The following is a 21,007-nucleotide window of genomic DNA, read 5'->3' on the forward strand; positions in this document are numbered from 1 at the left end:
TAAATATATATAGAGAAGGGCAGCACGAATGGTCACAAGATTGTTTGATCTGCAGGAGAGCATCACAGAGATAAGACTCTTGATGACAGATGCTGACAAACGGGAGATGGTCTGCTAACAAAGTTTCAAGGACCAGCTTTAAATGATAACCCTAGGAATACACTACAACCCCCTATGCATCTCTCACACAGGGATCATGAGGATAAGATTAGAATAACTACTGCTTGTAAAGAGACATTCAAACAGTCATTCTTCCCATGCTTCTTATGTGAACAGAACAGGAAGAAACCCTAATAACTGGTACAATGGGATGTACCCTCTGCCATGCACTTCACGTGGTCTGTAGAGTGTAGATGTAGACATGTCTAGCATGGACATCTGGGACTTGCAACTCTTGAAATCAGTTAATTGCCATGAAAATGTCTTTTGCCCTTTTCTGCCTCATATGTGTGACACAATGGGGTACCTTTTTCTTTTCTTAATAAAATGTCAAATATACCTTATAAAATGCAAATTTAATCATCAGTTCTATTCATATAATCCACAAATGTGTGTGACATCCTCGTCATCTGTATCAACACCCACACATGTATTGTGGGCCCATATCTTGCTTGAAAAGCATCTAATCCATCCTTCTTCTGAAAAATCATGGTAATAGAGACAGTGATCATCTTCATCATCACGTGTATGGTGAACAGAACCAGCCTTCTCATTGCTTTTGCCATACTTAGAAGAGGATATTATTTTTCTTCCTGCAAATTTGGGACATTTTTGTGGCAAATCCAAGCAACATTTGACATTTTTCTTAGATTGTTTTCCATTCTGAGCATCTCGGATCTCTCGTTTGTATGGGGATGACGTTAAGATGGTGGTTCGTTTTCTTGAAATTCGTTTAGCGCTTTGTACAGCTGTAGGAAATGGCAAAACTGTTTCTGATCTTGTCATCAGATACTGAAGTCAGAGTCTCCTTGCTGATTGATACTGAGGGTGGTTCTTCAGTCACATTGGGTAGTTGAATATCTGTCGATGCAGATCGATGGAAATCCATATCACTGAACATGTTCCTATCAACATGCCTGATTCCATTTTGCAGAAACCCATTCAAAAATAGCAGTGATCATTGTTGCAACTTTCACATGAGCTGCACCAAACAGACAAGCAATCTGAAATAAGGTCACAACTCTTCCAGGATTAGATCTTAGCCATTTTCGTACTTTGTCCTCGTAATATTTGCTCAATAGTTTCATAAATGATACACCCAGTGGCTGCAGTCTATGAAAACAATGTGGTGGAAGAAACAACAGAACCACCCCATTTTCCCGTGCTAGGCCAATTGGAGTCAAACTTTTTGTGTGCATTGAATGTCCACCCAGAAGAAGCAAAACTGGTCTTTCTTTTGTCACTCCTGTGAACGAAATGTAGTTTTTCAACCAGACTGTAAAAAATCTGTTAATCATCTACCCTGTTTCGTGAACTTGAGCAGAAGTGCCAGGAGGAAGTACAGTTTGGAATTCATGTTGCATCAGTTTTCTTGGAGAGAGCAGCATGAGTGGGACATATGTTCCAGCAGTAGAGGCACAAATTTTCGGCTGTCACCATTTCTCCCCTCTCAGCTGATGTTCTCGCTCCAACCTGGCCACATCCCTTTCTTGCTGTTAGTTTGGAGTGGCTTTTATGACTCACAGTTAGTGCCCTTTCGTCACAGTGGAAGACCTTTAAAGCGGTGAACTTGTCTACTACCTGGCAATAAAGGTCATAAAACTGTTTTACTGCCACCTGATTCAAACCAATTACATGAGCTGCCAATGTGGCTCCAGGTCTTCCTAGGCTTAAATGAGGGTGTTTTGACATAAATCCTCTTGCCCAGTCTGTGCCTGCTTTTTCTTTGCAAAATGCAAGACGGAGGTTATTATGCTCGACTAACTGGAATGCAAGTTCATGCATCTCATCAAGAGCAACTCCAAATAGCTGAACTTCCATTTTTGTTAGATACTGCACAAGATCTTCTTCCTTCTCCTCATTAAAAATACACACAAAACGTCCCATTTTTTTTTATCAATTTCGTACTCTGGATCTCCCTTCTTTTCCTAAGGTGATGCTCTAAAGTTGTCTGGGGTATGTGAAACTCAGTAGCTGCCCTTCTGCATCCCATATAGCCATTCACAATCGCCTGAACTGCTTCTTGCACAGATACACTGCACCAAAATTATCTTTCCGTCTTCTTTTTATACGTTCTTACCATTCTGAAATATGGAACCGAAAAAGGAATCCATCAGAATAAATAAAATGCAATCAAATACGAAGTAGGGCGGCAAAACCTTATTATGCCCCACCCGTTTTGCCCCACAAGCATATTTTTACAGTTATGAGGTCTTGACAGCAAACGTAATTCAAATATTTTAAGTAATATAACGGAACAAGAACCTCATAACGTACACTCCGAAATGATAATACAGCATGTTGTCTAAATGTATATCATTTCTACTTACTCGAGATGAAAGAATGCTGACCAATTGCAAAACAATGACAGAATACTAGGCAGTTTCCGCAATAACACAAGACACACTCAAGGAATGATGCCAATGTTCTGATAATTCCGACGGACTGCACCATTTACCGCGGAGGTAAAACCTACATCCCGTTCTGTCCCGCTACCCTTTTTGCCCCATCCTTCCCTATTAGACATGATCTTACCTTGAAACGGTATGCTCTTGACACACTTTGAACAAAGAACTTGCCCGCCCATGAATTTAAACTGTTAGTATAATGTGGTATTAAAAATACGGAGCGACTTAGAATCTTTCACATAAAAAATTTACCACACGTCAACGTCGTGTTAAACACAGTCTGCTAAAATCGTAGGACCGCTGTGGACTACCAAGTGTGGTGTTTGCCAATGAGTCGTATCACAAGTGGTAAATCAGAAGTGATCGTAGTCCCATCTTTTGTTTCAATTAACAGCAGGCTGCACGAAGAACATTTCACGGAATTTTTTTTGTAGAACTTTTTTATGTTTTTCGTAGTTAGGCGAGATTGCTTACTTTTTAAATCCTGCAATTGGTTAACTTAGTTTTATTATACACCATAGGTAAAACTGTTAAATCCTGTATCATAAACCAATAAAACATAACTTGCTTCATATAGTTTTAGGATCGTCACTATTAAATACCTTTAGTAACTCACAAAAAGTCCCAACTAATGATGTTATGTCATTCAGAAGTGACGTGTGTGTCACATGAGTTGTTACCTCTAAAATAATAAATTAGATTTCTATGTTTGTAACGGTACGTGTTTGGAAAACAGTTACGAAGAATTGTTTTATCAGCTTTTACAGATTGTAGTAAGTCGTAACAACCACTCACGATAAAACTAAAACAGAAGTCGTAGAGGGTATCACGTTCCCATCCAGGACAGGTGAAACAGTATATAAGCAATAAGAAAAGGAGAGGTATCCCGTTTCAGTAGCTGGTATCCAGTACCTCTTCTCGTTTCAAAACCTGTCTCCAGCCTGAATCAAGAGTGAACTGTTAACTTGACGCTCTTGTACATAGCGTATGATAGATCATCTTGAAGATCTCTCGTGCCAATGATCGACATCTCGCGTTACATTTTCTAAGTTGGTATAACGTTTGACAACTGACTCGCACCGAAACTTGACAGAAGCACGTGAGTGTTGTTTGTAAACATTTACACAAGTGTATAGAAACAATGGATCAGAGGATAATTACGTTGACTAGCCTTATTCCAACAATAAGCTTGGACAATTACTTGGCAATTAGCATCACACGAAAGTTCAAACATTTAGGTGTGTTATCAAAGAGTGGTGTACTCTCTGTTTACTTAATTTCTCGAAAAATTGACTGTGTACAGAGACGGATTTGGCGAAGTTCAAATGAAGTCAACAGGTAAGTTAGACGGAAAACACATGCAAGTGATTTTGTTAGATCTTCTAATGCTCCATTTATATTATGTCACGGGCGAAGTGCCTGGACATCTTGTGAAATCTTGCCATATGTAGTTTAGCGACTGACTTCAGATTAGCTGTAGATCGAAGCATTTAAAGTCACAAATCTAAAACGTCTGTAGAGTCTCGTTGACGTCCAGACAAATCCCAGCCCCCAGCACTGAGTTTTACGAACGATATACAGAAATAAAAGTAATGTTTTTTGTCGAATTTAGTGATACCCTTAATGACGATATTTTCTCGATAACCTTTTCCCAATATTTGACATAATTTGTAAATTTGGCGAATATAATTTTACATTTCTAGTTCAAGTAATCGTCGTAACAGTTGTTACTTTCGAGGTTATTAATCGGATAATGTGCCAGTATTGTGTCAGAAAAGAATCGTAATTGGTTTCACATAAGTAGGCCTATGAGGAATGAGAGTAGTGATATGGAATATGGTAGTCACGAATGTTGTTGATATTATTGTCATTTCGTACATGGCTCCAATACATCCAAATTTCTTTGCATACTGCCTTAGGTTATGCTGGGGATACTGCATTATTCTTGTGCTCTATATTTCAGTTGTATTACAGAACAGTTTCTGCAAGACAGTATCGTGATCACAGTAACTTAAAATGGTCGTTTTATTATATTCTTTGTTTTGATTCAAATAACTGATTTTGCAAGCAGGTGACTTGTCAAGATCTGATTTACGGTATGATTGTATACAGTGTTTATTTATAATAGACCTGTTTCTTTATAATACAATTATGAGGCACTACACATTATTGTAAAAAAGTTATTAAGTTTCAGTTTATGTAATCCATGCTGGGGACTGATGACTTCAGATGTTAAGTCCCATAGTGCTCAGAGCCAGCTCATTTAATCCATGCCAAAATTTGTGAATTATCTTTCTTAAATATTATTTTAATCATTTGAGATTTCTTTGTATGTATGGAAACAGGATGAATAACTAACATTGATTCAGTGCTGTAAAATTACTTTATTTCAACTTACTATGAACCATTTATTGTAGATTCTGGATGCAGACCTAAAGCCATAAGTGGAAATATGGAATTCGTTTTGTCTGTTATTCTGTAAACGTAACGAATATAATTCCATGCAAATAATTCAGGATTGTAATGTAGCAAAGACCTCATAAACGTAGAGAGAAGATATACGAAGCATATCTAAATCTCAGAACAGTGAACTACATAGGTGTGTGGCGACTTTCTGGTATGCCCACACTATAGAATAATACACAGTTGTTCAGAATAACTTTTATTACTTTCACACTCGAAGACACAACGATAAACATAAACAACTCTAAGTCACTATGCCAACAGCGACAAAGATTATGCTCTAGTACATCAGCGATACGATTGTGCTAAACTCCTGTGGCAAAGAATGTCAAAGTGCTGCCACAGGTGATTTAGTTTTGCAATGCAGATATCTGTAGTATTCATTGATCCTATGTGGAACACGAACATTGTATTAGAAAATAAAATCATTCACTGAGGAGGAGAGGAAAAACTCAGTGTTAGTATATATTGTAACAAGGTGTTAAGGAATGTAACTTAGATTTAAAACTTGTGTCCCTCATTTGTATCAAAAATAGAGATTTGAAATGAGTGTGGATGATTTTATGGTTAGGGAAGGTGGTGGGATATGGTGAGAGAGGCTGAGCAAGTAAAGAAGACAGCAGTATAGAGGAAGGAGGACTGTTAAAGCTTACTAGAGGCAGTTTAGAGGGAGTAGTAATTGCAAATGGGACATGAAAAAACAAGGAGATCAAATTGGAGGGAACTGCTAAGAAAATAATGGAGTTTGAGGGTAAGACAAGTGTGAAGTCCATTTTTCAATTTAGTCACCTTTTAGGTCAATCCACTTTGTTCATACCTTTTTTTTTAGTAGGTGCAAGCTGTGAAATATGACTGTGGATATTCTACGAAACACCCTTTTAACGAAATTGTGAAATGAAAGTTGCTACTCACCATACAGTGGGGATGCTGAGACGCAGATGGACACAACAAAAAGACTGTTACAAATATAACTTTCGGCCAGTAAGGCCCTCATCAAAATTAGATGACAAACACATATGTTCATACTCATGCAATGCAACTCATATACACGATTCAGGCAACTGTTGCCTGAGATTGCAGTCGCGCGCGCGCTCGCGCGCGCGCGCGCGCGTGTGTGTGTGTGTGTGTGTGTGTGTGTGTGTGTGTGTGTGTGTGTCATCTAATTTTGAGAAAGCCATTACTGGCTGAAAGCTATATTTGTGACAGTTTTTGTTGTGCCTATCTGCAACTCAGTATCTCTGCTATATGGTGAGTAGCAACTTTCCTTTCCACAATATTGCTACATTTCGTCGTGAATATTCCATTCTTTGAAACACTCTTTGAAGTGTGATATAACCTCTACATTGGTCTTAAAGCATTCTCCAACCACAAATGACTTTATTTGTTGGGAATGATGAATGCCAGAGGGTGCCATATATGAGTGGATTCCTGCAGTTCATATTCAGATCACATAATTTCACTATCATTGACATGTATGTTCTTCTGTTCATACACTGTTTGCATATTTCGTCACTGCCCTTTACACTGTTATTGCACACGCTACATAAACTCACTGGTGGCTACAGGACCATAAACATGCTGCTGTGCCCCTTGCGTTCTCTTCAGTCCCCCCCTCCCCCAGAAAACTGACTCCAGGGCCACAAACATCCTACCATGTGTCATGCATGCACAGCTCCATGTCATCCCTGCGCTATATTCATTCATGATGAGTGAGATGTTGAACTAGGGAAAACAACAGGACATTACTATCATGCAGTTAGAGCAAAAGCATTACAGTATTGTAATATCACAAGGTGTTGCAGTTATCACCTTTCCTTATTAACCACAAGTTTGAATTCATAAAGTAATCTCTGATTGTGTTGTATACATTACATATGAAGAACATTTTAGCAGCTATTTCAAACAGATGTATTTTGATACAATAATCTTTTTCATCTCTTTGGGCAGTTCATTATACAGTTTTATTTCCTGATAGAAAATGCTACTTTGAGTTTTTTTTGTTTTTTCTTGGTAAATGTAAGTACAAACAGGCCCTGTTTCATGGTTATGTGTAGAACTGTTAAGCAAATACTTAGAAATGGCTTCCCTAAGATGTGCAACAGATTGGTAGATGTGCTTTTTCATTATACTTACAGCAATTTTCTGCAGGTTGTGTCTTTGATCCCCCAGAAAAGAATCACATAGGCCTAACTAAGAAATGAGTGTGCCTTGGAATAGGATGTCACCATGGGATATTGGCTGTTACCAACTGATGCTGGAACCCTAAAAGCAAAACATACGTTATGTTGATTGAAACAAAAATATTTTTACTGTTCCAGTCCATACCATTTTGTTATTTCCATTGGGTCCAGTAAACATCCATAGTAATCAGCAGTTATTATACTAGCTTTTATTATTTAATCAATAAGAAGAATTCCTTTTGCACCCTGAAAACATTGCAATATTCCAGTGTCAATGTTATTCCGAGTGTCAATGTCCAAAGGAACTGGAAATGCAGCAACTACAGCCATTATGAAATATGAGAGTCATTCAATAATTAAAAAGACAAATTGGTCTGGAGAAAAAAGCATTTGTTTTTACGAAACAATACTTTTCTGCTATTCATCATAATCCCCTTGAACATTTATCCACTTGTTTCAACTGGCTACAAACTTTTTTATTCCGGCTGCAAAGAACTCCTTTTCTTGATGTTTGAACCAATTTCTCACAAACATTTTCACGTCCTCGTCTTGGAACCTCTTCCCATGTAATGCATCCTTCAGTGCACAAAACAAATGGAAATCATTAGGTGCTAAATCAGGACTACAAGGGGGATGAGGCAGTACTTCCGAGCCCATTTTGTTAGTGGTTTCACGGGTTAGTTGAGCAATATGAGGAAATGCATTGTCTTGCTGGAGAATCACACCTCTCTTCTGAGATCCACTACATCTCTCTCTCTCATGACTGGCTTCACCTTGTTTAAAAGCAAATCCGGGTAGTACTTGCTGTTCATTGTATGCTGCTCTTCAAGATAATCACAAAAAACTGGACCTTCAGCTGATGCTTGGGTTTTGAATTTTTTCTTGACAGGTGAGTTGGTGTGCTTCCACTCTATGCTTTGTCTTTTTGATTCTGGCTCATAATAGTGAACCCAAGTTTCATCACAAGTTAAGATTTTGTTGAGGAAGTGCTCACCTCTTTTGGAATGTTCTTTAGCTTTGTGTACTCTCTCAACCTTGTTTCCTTGTGTAGTCACGTCAACTCCTTTGGGACCCATCGTGACATGTTTTGTGATATTTCAGCTTGCTACGGATAATGTTATGAACTTACCAGTCCTAACTTGAATCTTATAAACTATCATTTCCACAGTCACACGCTGATCGGCATGAATAATGTCATCAGTTTGACTTTCAAGTTAGAGAGTTGAAACTGCAACATAAAAAGGAGGTGGCTTATAAAACACTCGTTCGACCTATACTTGAGTATTGCTCATCAGTGTGGGATCCGTACCAGGTCGGGTTGACGGAGGAGATAGAGAAGATCCAAAGAAGAGCGGCACGTTTCATCACAGGGTTATTTGGTAAGCGTGATAGCGTTACGGAGATGTTTAGCAAACTCAAGTGGCAGACTCTGCAAGAGAGGCACTCTGCATCGCGGTGTAGCTTGCTGCCCAGGTTTCGAGAGGGTGTGTTTCTGGATGAGGTATCGAATATATTGTTTCCCCCTACTTATACCTCCCGAGGAGATCACGAATGTAAAATTAGACAGATTCGAGTGCGCATGGAGGCTTTCCAGCAGTCATTCTTCCTGCAAACCATACACGACTGGAATAGGAAAGGGAGGTAATGACAGTGGCACGTAAAGTGCCCTCCGCCACACACTGTTGGGTGGCTTGCGGAGTATAAATGTAGATGTAGATGTCTCCTGCTCATTAGGTAGATGTGCTAACCACTACACCGTGCTGGCACAATGGCTTTGCACATCTCCGTGGACTATCCTAGACACCTCCTTCACCAATACCAAGTGGGCTGAGGCATAATGGGAATTTGGATTGAGGAGGGAGGTGTGTTGGGGTAGCCCATGCAGTTGTGCAAAGCCTCTCACCAGGGTGTGTAGTGTTCATTTTTTCTGCCTAATGAGCATGAGGCTCTGGTTTGAATCACGGCCTTCATACAAATTTTAGCTCATGCTTGAATAAGCATATTTTCTTCTCATGGCATTACAATCCTTCATGGATCTTAGCCTCTTCAACAAACTTCCTCCATTCTACCTTCTCCAATTCAGTTCTCTGCCATCCTCAAGCTCTGAGATATTTTATATCTCCTTCCACATCGTATATCCACCATTTTCATGGCCTTTCTCTCTGTCTTCTCCCAGTTGGCCTCCATTCAAACACCTTTTTAGTTGTTCATCCAGTATCCACCTTAAGGACATGTAGAAACCAGGCTATTTTCCTACTTTTTATTGTTCTTACAATGTTAGCTCCTTGTATGAGGCAATCTATCTCTGTATTCATTGTAGATCTCCAGAAACCATTGTTATTCTGAACTGCCCCACGGACCTTGTACAGAACCCTGTGTTAAAATATTCTGAGCTCTTGCTCTTTAGTATTAATTAATGACCATTTCTCGTATCTATATTTTATAACTGGTCTGATCGTGACCTTAAAAATTTGAAGTTTCAGTTGCCTGTTTAATAACCTAGAGGCCGTCAATTTCTTAAACATTTGGGAGCATCTGTTACCACTTAGGATGGCTGTTTTATATCAGTGGACATGGAATTTGTCCTGTTAATATTAGGGCCCAGATACTCAAAGTTTTGCGCTTGTTCAGAATTGAAACCAGCTGCTGATAGTTTGTCCAAGTTATAATTTTCCTTCAAGGTGAAATTCATGTAATTAGTCTTCGTTATGTTAATAGAAAGGCCTCTAGATGTGGCTTCTTTCAGCTCATGTATTGTTCTCTCTAGTGAAACTCTTCTTCTACTAATAATTGCTGCATCATCATCATATGCACATATCTTGGTTGACTTTGTGTCTGTATAACCAGATATTTGAAGCTTTTGAATGGCTGCTTCAAGAGTTGGATTAAAAAGCATTGTAGAGAGGGCATTCCCTTGTCTGACTCCTTTAATAATGCTACACTATTGAATGAGTGGATAAATGAAACATATTTAGATGGTATACCAGGAATTAGCAAATCATTTAGTATTTTTGCCCTGTCAAGACTATCAAAGGCATGCTGGAAGTCTACACAGAGTTTATGAAGCTCAATATTATACTCATAAGCCTTAGCACATATTTGCCTCAGCACCCTCTTTTTTGACAGTTCTGCAGTTATTCCATCAGTTACTGGTGCTTTGTACCTTTTTTTTAGAAAGTGAATTATCTGTTATTGACCCATTAGGCCAAAATCCACACTGATATTCTCCCAGAATCTCTCCTGCATACAGAACTACCCTTTTGTAGATAACTAGAGAAAATTTTATATGCTGCATGTAGCATGGTAATTCCTTAGTGATTCGAACAATGAGTTTGTCTCCTTGCTTATGGATTGTTTGAATTACCCCTAATGTCCACTCCTCTGGGATTCTTTCCTGATTCCAAATATGTTAGGGGATTCACTTATGGAACCAATTACCCTCTTTTTTGACAGTTCTGCAGTTATTCCATCAGTTACTGGTGCTTTGTACCTTTTTTTAGAAAGTGAATTATCTTCTGTACCTCCTCTAATGTGGGATCTTCTATCTCTGAATCTGCAGTGTAATAGACTGGCTTTGCACTATGGGTAGGATTACCCACCTCTTCGATCCAGTATATGGTCTGTTTGGTTTACTTCATTTGTCCCTGGTATTTTCCAGGATCCTTTATAGATATTTTTCCTTGGGAAACAGGTAGTTATGGCCTTTAACTTGTTACAAGCAAACTAGGCAATCATCATACTGTAATTACTAGTTTCACTGTACAGACTTTCCTTACCAACATGCTTCTGAAAGCCTTTCTTTGTCAAGTTTGGCCCTATAGTCACCAAACACTAGTTTGGAGTTACATCTAGGTATTCTGTCACAAACCTTTCAGTCTGCATATAAACATCATAGATGTTTGAGATTTTAAAAGGTCTCTGGATCCAAATAGTTTCATTTAATTGAAGTATGTATGCCTTGTTTCAGACAGGATCCCCCATTTCATTTGATGTTGACGTGCTATTCCAATATAGTTGGAGAGCCTATGCAATGCTGTTCAATTTTAGGAGGAGTATCAAGTGGACTGAGGCATCAATGGGAATTTGGATGACAAGGAGGGTGTACTGGGGTAGCCCATGCAGTTGTACAGAGCCACTGTGCCAGGGCGGCGTAGTGGTTAGCACGTCTGCTTAGTGAGCAGGAGACCGAGGTTCAAATCCCAGCCATAGTACAGATTTTCATTTGTCGCTTCAGTCTGCATGTATACGTCGTAGATATTTGTTGATGAAGTTCTGGTTCATCCTGTATAGAGCCGATTGAAGAATTGTTTTTAAATAGGTGGGTATACGGATAGTGTCACAGTACATTAACTCCATTATGAAGTATGTTATAAAAAATCATAGTTTGAAAACAACGGTAACATTCATAAACAATTTGACAAGAAGAAACTACTTGCATTATCCATTTGTGTGTGTGTGTTTGTAGGGGGAAGCGAGGTTGCAGTCTTTGGGCCAAAGACTTGCTTGATGTAACTTTCCACGCTACTGTACAGTGCAGAAATTTCGTGATCTTTGTGTAACTACTGTAACCTTCAACTGTGAATCTGCTTACTATATTGCATGTATTATACTTAATACAGAATGTACATAATACAGCATATACATAATACAGAAGTGCTCACCAAAGGATGTGGGAACCAGACTGCTCCAGTAAACACAGTAAAACTTCATTCTTTCAAATCATGTTTCAATGGCCTGCTATTGTAATTATATTGTGCCAAACATTAATTAATTTGTTTTATCTGTGACATAAAAAAGATAGTACATATTTACAGTTGCAGCCACACACATGAGAAGTTTCTGAAGCACTTGCATTGTTATTTCCTCTCACCCATCAGAATGAATTTATTTAAAAAAAAAGGTTTGGATCTCACTAGGCACATGAACTGCACTGAAAATTAAGTTTACTTTGTATTAATGAAAATACTTTTTGCATTATTATTTTATGACCTAGGTTTTGGGTTATTTTCCCATTGTCCGGTTCACAAAGATGGCAACCAAGCAAACAAACTTCTTAATCTGTTGATTCTCAACTGAAACTATAATTGTTATATTTCCTGGTGATTTTGACGCAGTTACATTTGTTTTCTACAACATTCATTATGATGGCATGTACAATAACTATGAATAAACATACACTGGATTAGAGCTATGTGCTTAGGAATGTTTTTTTTTGTCATGTATATATGAATGTAGGCACCAAGGTTCTCCTCCTAATCGGAGGTTGTAACATTGCTGAAAGAGGTGAATAGTTGAATTGAGTTGGCTTATTCAATAGTAAATGTGAGGATACCAGATTTTTTTAAAAATATTCCTAATAGAACGAGCTTTGAACCCTTCCTCTATGTGTTAGACTTCTACATATATTATATACTTGTGGTTTGGTTTGAGCAATGTTTGGCAAAGGATGAAATTTGGTTGATTAATCTCCAGTTTCTACGGTGTTTCCTGAGCCTAATACAAATCGACCTCCCAGTTTGTCCAATGTAGCAGCACTGACAATCTCTGCGGATGATCTTATAAAGCCTGCTTTTCATGATGGCCAGTTGAATTGAAGAAATGTCTATCTAATGTCTATGGGACATAGAAAAATACAAAGAAACCCTTTGCCTTTAAAGTGTTGCTTATCTGCTAGATATTTTACACATGAAAGGAAACCTACATCATCAAACAATGAAAAATCCAGGATGGAATAACAACAATATACACAGATAGTATTTTCTGTAGCCAAAAGTGTAGCTGAAGAGCATGTTAAGTGAACACTGCTCCTAAGTGATAAAAGTACTGCTAGTAAAAGTTTTCAGAAACCATTTGGCTCTTTGTGGAAACTGTAAACAGAATGATACCCTTCAGGTGGACTTGAGGTGTAGTTCATATGTCTTGCTTTATTTTCAGTTTTACATTTTCTGATGATGGAAACCAGATGGCAGTTGTTTACAAACAACACTCTTGTGAAGTATTTCAAATTAATGAGACTAATTTGGAACTGTTATTTGCTGTTGCATCAGATGTCTTTTGTGGATTGCTCTCTTCCTGGGATCTTGGTAAGTGTATGCACTCAAATAAGTGCTATTAAATTTTTCCTTAATTAGAAATAAGTTCTGAGACTTATTTTTATGATTGTGCTTTTGGCAACATAGATATCAAGTGTAAACTTATCATTATTTGTAAATATTATTTTGTGAAAAACTGATTTTTGTGTGTGTTGTAAAGCAAAAGCTTATTAAGTGCTCAGTTCTTGGATTGCAAGTGTGGACCAGCTCTGATGCTGGACCATCTTTCAGGAAAGGCAGTTAAGATGTGATAAAAACCCAATTTGGGTATGAGAGCTTTTTTTTATTTTTTTTAAAGAAAATATGTGTTTTTAATCCTAAATACATTTCCCCACACAATACACATTTTAACACAATGATTGGGAGAGGACAGATAAACCTGTAGTTCCTGAAGAGGTGCAGCAGCCTTTTCAATAGGTAAAGGTGAAAAATCTGAATGATTGACTGATCTGGCCATGTAAAATTTAGCCGATATGGCCATGCTGTACTGGTACTGTGAATGGCAGAAAGCAAGAGTCAATATATTTGCTGAGTGAATGCAGCTTTACTGTATGACTTAATGATGACAACTTCCTCTTGGGTAAAATATTCCAGAGATAAAATAGTCTCCCATTCAGGTCTCCAGGACGGGACTGCTCAGGAAGATATTATCATTAGAAAATGCAGATGAGTATGAAAAACAATTCTATGATATTCAAAAACAGTATTAGTGGTGTGATGTCTCACCCAGTCATGTCAATGTAATATGTAGATGTAACATTGCAAAGTGATATGAAATCAGACATGCATGTAAGGTCACTAGTAGGGAAGGCAAATGGTTAGATTCAGTTTGGGAGAATTCTGTGTAAGTTTTTCTCATCTGTAAAGTAGGCTGCATATAGAACACTTCTGGGATCCATTCTTGAGTACTACTCAACTGTTTGGAATCCCAACATATCAGGAAGGAAGACATAAAAAAAAATTCAGAGGTGTATTGCTAGACTTGTAACTGCTAGGTTCCATCAATGCACTGGTATTATGGAAATGTTCTGTGAATGCAGATGGGAGTCCCTGGAGGGAAGAGCCATTTGTGGCTGACTGTGGAACAAATCTATTGCCACCAATGGACATCTCACATACGAGCCATGAACGCAAGTCATTAGTGAATCTTATCATTGATACACTTTCACCTTAAATTTTAATCCACTCCAGAACAGTTCTTTTTAATCAAGTACTAGGTTCGTAGTCTTCCGTTCTTATTCCTCCCTTCTGGCTTTTGTACATATCGCGTATTACTCATCTTTCCTTTAGCTTGTACCAATTTTTCTGAGAATTTTGAACATCCTGCATCATTGTCAAAAACTTTTTCTGGATTGACAAATTCTATGAATGTGTCTAGATTTTTCTTAAGTTTTACTTCCATTATCAAGTACAGTGCCAGAACTTCTTCCCTGGTGCCTTTACCTTTCCTAAAGCCAAACTGTTTGTCATATAAGAAATCCCCAATCTTGCTTTCCATTCTTCTGTATCAATATTGTGAAAAGGAAAGTTGCTACTCACCATACAGCAGAGATGCTGAGTCACAGATAGGCACAACAAAAAGGCCTTTGTCAAAATTAGATGACAAACACACACAAACACAATTCACACACACGACTGCAGCTCAGGTAACTTCTGTATACTATTAATGTCAGCGTCATGGGTGTGTGAGCTGTTAAGCTTATTGTATGATAGAGATAACAGCTATGCAGGAAAAGATAGATTGCTTGTTACTGTAAAGATGAGGCATTAAGTTGCAGAGAGGCACAATTAAATTCACTGTATTATTGGGTCACAAGGCTTCCAAAACTGTGTTCAGTTCTGACTCGTGCACTGGGGTCACCTATTTCTTCCATATTGACTCCCATTTCTTCTTTTATCACATCATCCAACAGTTCCTTCCACTCAGAGGGACCTTCACCTTCATTGTACTGTTTCCACTTACCTGCTCTCCCCTCCACATTTAACAGTGGAGTTTCTCTTACACTCTTAATTTAATGTTGATGCTTTTGCTTTTAATTTCACCACAGGTTGTTTCGATCTTTCTTTGCGGTGAATCTGTCCTTTGGGATAAGTTTGCTTTGATTTCTTTGCATTATCTCTGTGACCATTTCACTTCATCTTTTCTGTACTTTCTATTTATTTCACTCCTAAGTGACTTATGTTGTCTTATTCATGTCTCTTCATGGGAATTTTTGTAATTCATTCATTTGTTGATCAGCTTCTTCTGTTAACCAAAATTTCTGTGCAGTTACATTTCTTGTACATGTATTTGTTGTCCACCTTATGTGATTGGCCTTGCCAGTGATGTACATTCCTTTTCAACTGAACTGGCTTCTGTGATATTCATCATCCCTGTTTACAGCATTAGAGAACTTCAAATGAACTTCATCATCCCTCAGGTCTTCAGTACCTCTTCTGACAGTTCTTGTAAACTTCAGCCCACTCTTAATTATTATTAAATTTTGATCCGAATCATGTACGTGCTCCTGGATATGGCTTACAATACACTATCTTATTTCAGAATCTCTGTCTCAACCAACCCAGTTGGTATTATGCCATGTCTCCTGACCATTTCTAAGAATACCTCCTCCCCTTGTGATTTTGGAACAATGTGTTCATTATTACTAGCTGAAATATACTGAAGAATTCAGTTAGTCTTCCTCCTCTCTCATTCTTTCCATTGAACCCACATTTTCCCATAACTCTGTTATCTATTCCCTCCCCTACTACAGCATTCCAATCCCCCATGATTATTAAATTTTCATCTCTCCTTTGGTGTTAAATTACTCACTCAGTGTTCTTAAGTACTTTCTCTACCCCTTCATCTTCTATTTTTGATGTTGGCATATATATTTGAACTATTATTGTTGGCATTGATTTTATGAATAAATAGTGAGGGGATACTTAACTGAATTGCAGATAAAAGAAATTTATGGCACAATCCGACTAAAAGAAGGGATCAGTTGATAAGACATCTCAAGACATCAAGGAATTTGCAGAAATAGTAACAGTAATATAGAAAAATGTGGTGGATGTAAATTTTGGAGGGAGACTTAAGATGGAATACAGTAAGCAGACTCAGATGGATATATATTGCAGTAATTAAGCAGAGACAGAGAGACTTGCATGTCATACACTAGTGTGAACCGCTACATCAACCAGGTTTCAGACTAAACACTACAACAATTTCATAAAGATCATTTGTATAGATCTTGAAAATTGATTGTGATGGGTACACAAATATCCACGAGGTAAAATGCAGTTTGTAAGACAAGACTGCGTGCTCTAAAATTGAGCGATCATGGCAGATTGAAACCTAGTACAAGATACACACATGATTACTGATCTGTGCCTTTCATAGTTTTTGTTGTTGTTGTGAATTACTTGAGCTCCTACCATGTGCTTATTTGGAACTTCGCAGTGCCATTATGTATTTCCCAACATTTTTGTTAGAATTTTAAACTCTAGTTTTCCTTCTTTAATCACTAGTTATTTAAGCCCCCTGATGGGTCATTTTCCAGCATAATTATGATTTGGAATGTTTTATTCTGACCACAACAAAAAAGAGTACCGTCCGCATGACTTAAAATCACAGCATAATTTGTCCTGCTTGGAAACTGTATCTGTATACAGAGGTTATTTTCATCATCTTACTCTTGACAAAATTGCTGTGTCAGTGGGAAAAAGATGTATTCTATCAAATTGTAACAGTTTAGCAAAATTTCCACTGTGGTGTGATTGCCTCTGGAGTTGATCAGCAGAGTGTGTTAAATGGCAAGTAACCTGTAATTTTGAGTGGTGCGCTCCCTGCAGATATCTACAGTATTACTAAAGGAGCTGGCAGACAATTAGAGCTCAGTCAGAATAAACAGAAGTGGCAGTAATTTGTCTTTAGTATAACTAGTTAGCAGATCTGGTTAACTGGGAATAAATTGGAGCTTCATACTGACGTGCATCTGGTCGTCCGCAGAGTTATCTTGGGAAGTTGTGGGGAAACTGTTGAGTTGGTCATGTGACAAAAGGCAGCGGTTGTGCGATCACATAGTGCATTCTAATAAATTTCCTGTGGCATACAGAAAAGTGGGTATCAGTAATTGGTTCAGGAACACTGTGCATGTATGTCTAAGGAAGTAATGAAGTAGCTTCAATGTCCCATCAGTGACGAGTTTATTAGAAACTGAGCATGAGCTTGAATAAGGGGAAAGAAATTGGAAAATGTCCATTTGCCCATTTTGAAGAAAACTTTGCGGCCTCTGTTGTAAGTGATTAAGGGAAACCATGGAAAACCTGTATCTGTTTGTGTGGTCAGATGGTGGATTTGGACCACTGTTTTTTCCCCGGAAAGCAAGTCTAGTGTCTTACACGTGTGTGTGTGTGTGTGTGTGTGTGTGTGTGTGTGTGTGTGTGTGTGTGTGTTCACCTCAAATACATCCAGAATGAATAAACAGACAGTGCTTGAATTTCATCTTGACTTTGTGCGGCACAGGTCCATATTTGGCAGTCAGTGAAGTTTCTCTGTAGACATCTTATCCCCCACAGATAAGAAGCCCAGAGTTATTAAGTCTGATGAGTTCAAAGCCATTTTGGAACTTCAAAATGATGGAACCAACAATCTCCCAGTGTCCCGTAAAGAAGGTCTGTAATTATTTGTGCAGAATGGGTGGAACATCTGTCATGTTGATACCACATAGATTGCGTTATGTCCAATGAGGTGTCTTCCATTAACTACAGCAGCATATCTGCAGGGTCTGTAGATACTATTTAGAGTCCCGCAAGGACCAGTAATACAATTCTTGAAAAGCCTGCGACAGATATTGAAAAAACATAGTCATTGTGTATTCCCTTCTCTGAGCCACTGTGGGTCTTCAGCTCACCAGTAATGCACATTCAGAAGACTGATTTGACCATGATATGTAGATGATGCTCCATTCATAAACAATGTCTTCCATGGAAGTGTTGAATCACTTTGAAGTTTTCATAATCACCATTCAGAAAAATGTAACCGATTTTTGAAGCTATTGCCATGATGCTGTTGGTGTAGTATTCACATAATATGTTGTTGGATGACTCCACATGTACATTCAAGCTGACTCATAGTGATGTGGACTATTCTGTTAAACTGATAGTTGCATTACTCTTATTAGTTGCTAAGCATCTTTTGTTAGTGTATTTTATTCTTCATGCTTCCAGTTTCTCGAAATTTCTGTGTGATGTTTTCAAAGGCAGATTGTGGGGTCTTGACATGATCAAGATTTTTTTAGCATACAGTTGCACCACTGCTCTAACAGTTTGGTAACATTTGTCATAAATGAGAACCTTGTCCACTCTTTTGACTGTCATATAAGTTTTGAAAGTCTGAATAGCTGCGTAAGCAAGTTGTCTGGTCATTACAGCAGCAGAGCATAGACTGAGAGGCTTCAGGTGGTCATATAAACACACAAACCATATCTGAGCTGCACATTTACTTATATTTGCTACAGTAGAGCAGATGTTTGTTGGCCCCTTCTTGTGATTGTGGGACAGTTATTTGTGGCACTGTTATTATATTACTATCTGGTCAAGTTCCATACGTGATGTGATGTTGAAGGTCTCGGACCAATGCTGCAGAAACAAAGTATGTAGTCTGATAAAAAAAGGATAGCATCAAAATTTAGTAGTCACAAACCTTAAAAATTACTTGTATATACACCACAAAATTTGCCATATTGACTCTTATAACTTAGTAAAAACCACAGCTCAATATATTTACTTATCCTGGACATATTTGGGGTGGTCTGTCTTAGCTCTCTCATCTTGTATATTTATCTCTGTCTATGTGAATGTGATGTAAGAATTTCATAGGTGTGGGAAGAAAAGTGTTTAAAAATGAGTTTAAAATCATGTTTCCTCAGTGTTATCATGATGATCACGCATCACTCAAAATTTTTATGCCACTCTCAATAATAAAATGCTTCAGAGGTAAGAGATTCTCATTTAACTGTTTACTGCATATCTGAAGATTTCTATGAAGTACATTGGAATCAAAGTCTGCATAGATCAGACATACTGTAACATACCCTGAAGTGTTCATTTCATTTACACTGCCGCGGAATATTTAATGTTTTTATGTTATTAATTTGTAAATGTGTTCTAGGTTTACAATGACTTTCCGTAATGAAGAAATAGCAGACAAAAAATGGCAGAAAGTGTCTAGAACTACTATTCTGGCACCAGAAAACTGCTTAGGAAAAAAAAGGTCATCTCCACCTTACATGCCAGTGGCTAATAAGGTTACAATTGTATGCTGTTCACTGTTTTATGGGGAGATAGCAATTGTCAAAATAGAAGTAGATAATTGGCATCTTTAATTTGTCAGAATGTATCCAAAATGAAACAGATGTTTCACCTCATGAGTAGGATTTGAGGAAATAAAGCTTTGCTGAGACCATGCAGAATAGCTGTTTGGAATTTCCTCACATCCTATTCAACTCGGAGGCTCCAATTGAAATGGTCTGAAAGCTTCAATTCTGGAAAATTCACTTCATGACCAGAACTAACTGCCTTCAACTACTTCATCACATCCTTGTTTACTTAAAGATATTCATACTTTTAGTGGTTATTACAATGTGGAAATCAGACACTGCTGTATTTTTGTATCTCTAAAACTTTTGTATTACATTAACAGCTAATATTCATTTTTCGTATTACCACTTTTTTTTGTTCACTCTTTGTATTTTCGTAATAGTCCTAGCCAACATGACTTGTATGTGTACAAAAAAATTACCACAAATATACATTTTCCCAGATTTGTTTTGACAGTGAAATAAATGGGAGCATGTTATATTTTTATTTTTCAGATAAAGGAGAAATAAAAGATATATCTGTGCTGTCATGTGTGAAACATGATATAGTGTTATGTGTTGACAAGAGATACCTTCTGTACCTAACTTGGAGATATCCAGAAGTTTTAAATTTAGGCAAGAAAGTTCACATACCATCCTGCATATATTTTACGCAGAGTCGAGATTACATCTTTATTCTTACAGTTGGAGGAAACATATGTATCCTTTCTCATCAAAATTTCAGAGACATTTATGATTTATTAATTGTATTGCATGTACTTATAAAATGTTAACTATGCATACCATTGCAATTAAAGCAATTATGTTTAAGTTTGTCTGACAAGGTACTTCCACTGAGATGTTACAGGTACTTTTCTTTATAACAGCATTGTTCTATGTTATAAAACATACATTATAACACTGCCCTAAATTTTATTGATGCTTTATCTACGTCTACAGACAGTAAATGTATTCATAGCCTGAAATCTATTTTGGACATGTAACATAAATTTGGTAAATCTCTGGAATATGAAAAAGCATATTTGCATTGGCAAATAACTGGCCTGAGCTGTTAAATCAGCTTCTATTATTATTTGTAGCATTGAATCATGTCACCTCAAAATTTTTTTACCTTAAACATATAACAGCATTTTACTCAATTGAAAATGGTCAAAATGTTGGTGCTTTCAACATTTATGCTGTGGTGTCCAGCAACACTGAAGAATCGTATCACTTTACTGCAATTAGTGTGACTGGAGATGGAAGAAAAATTGCAGTTGCTGATGAGAAGAGCAATGTTTTCATATTAAATGCTGAAAGTTTTTTCAGGATCAGAAGCTATCAGGAAGAAACGTAAGTTTCAT

The 21,007-nt window shown here is 37.6% G+C and overlaps 1 protein-coding gene across 1 annotated transcript in view; it reads left to right on the top strand.

Moving 5' to 3' along the window:
- Positions 1-3,493: 3,493 nt before the first annotated feature.
- LOC124615774 (spatacsin) overlaps positions 3,494-21,007 on the top strand; it is a 395,474-nt gene continuing 377,960 nt past the window's right edge. Inside the window, exons 1-4 of the mRNA XM_047143873.1 lie at positions 3,494-3,905; positions 13,145-13,293; positions 20,160-20,363; positions 20,792-20,996. Coding sequence (XP_046999829.1) covers positions 3,709-3,905; positions 13,145-13,293; positions 20,160-20,363; positions 20,792-20,996 — 755 coding nt within the window. The 5' untranslated portion in view covers positions 3,494-3,708. The remainder of the gene's footprint in view (positions 3,906-13,144; positions 13,294-20,159; positions 20,364-20,791; positions 20,997-21,007) is intronic.

This window comes from Schistocerca americana, chromosome 5 (genome assembly GCF_021461395.2).
Source record: "Schistocerca americana isolate TAMUIC-IGC-003095 chromosome 5, iqSchAmer2.1, whole genome shotgun sequence".
In the NCBI taxonomy this organism is placed as follows: domain Eukaryota; kingdom Metazoa; phylum Arthropoda; class Insecta; order Orthoptera; family Acrididae; genus Schistocerca; species Schistocerca americana.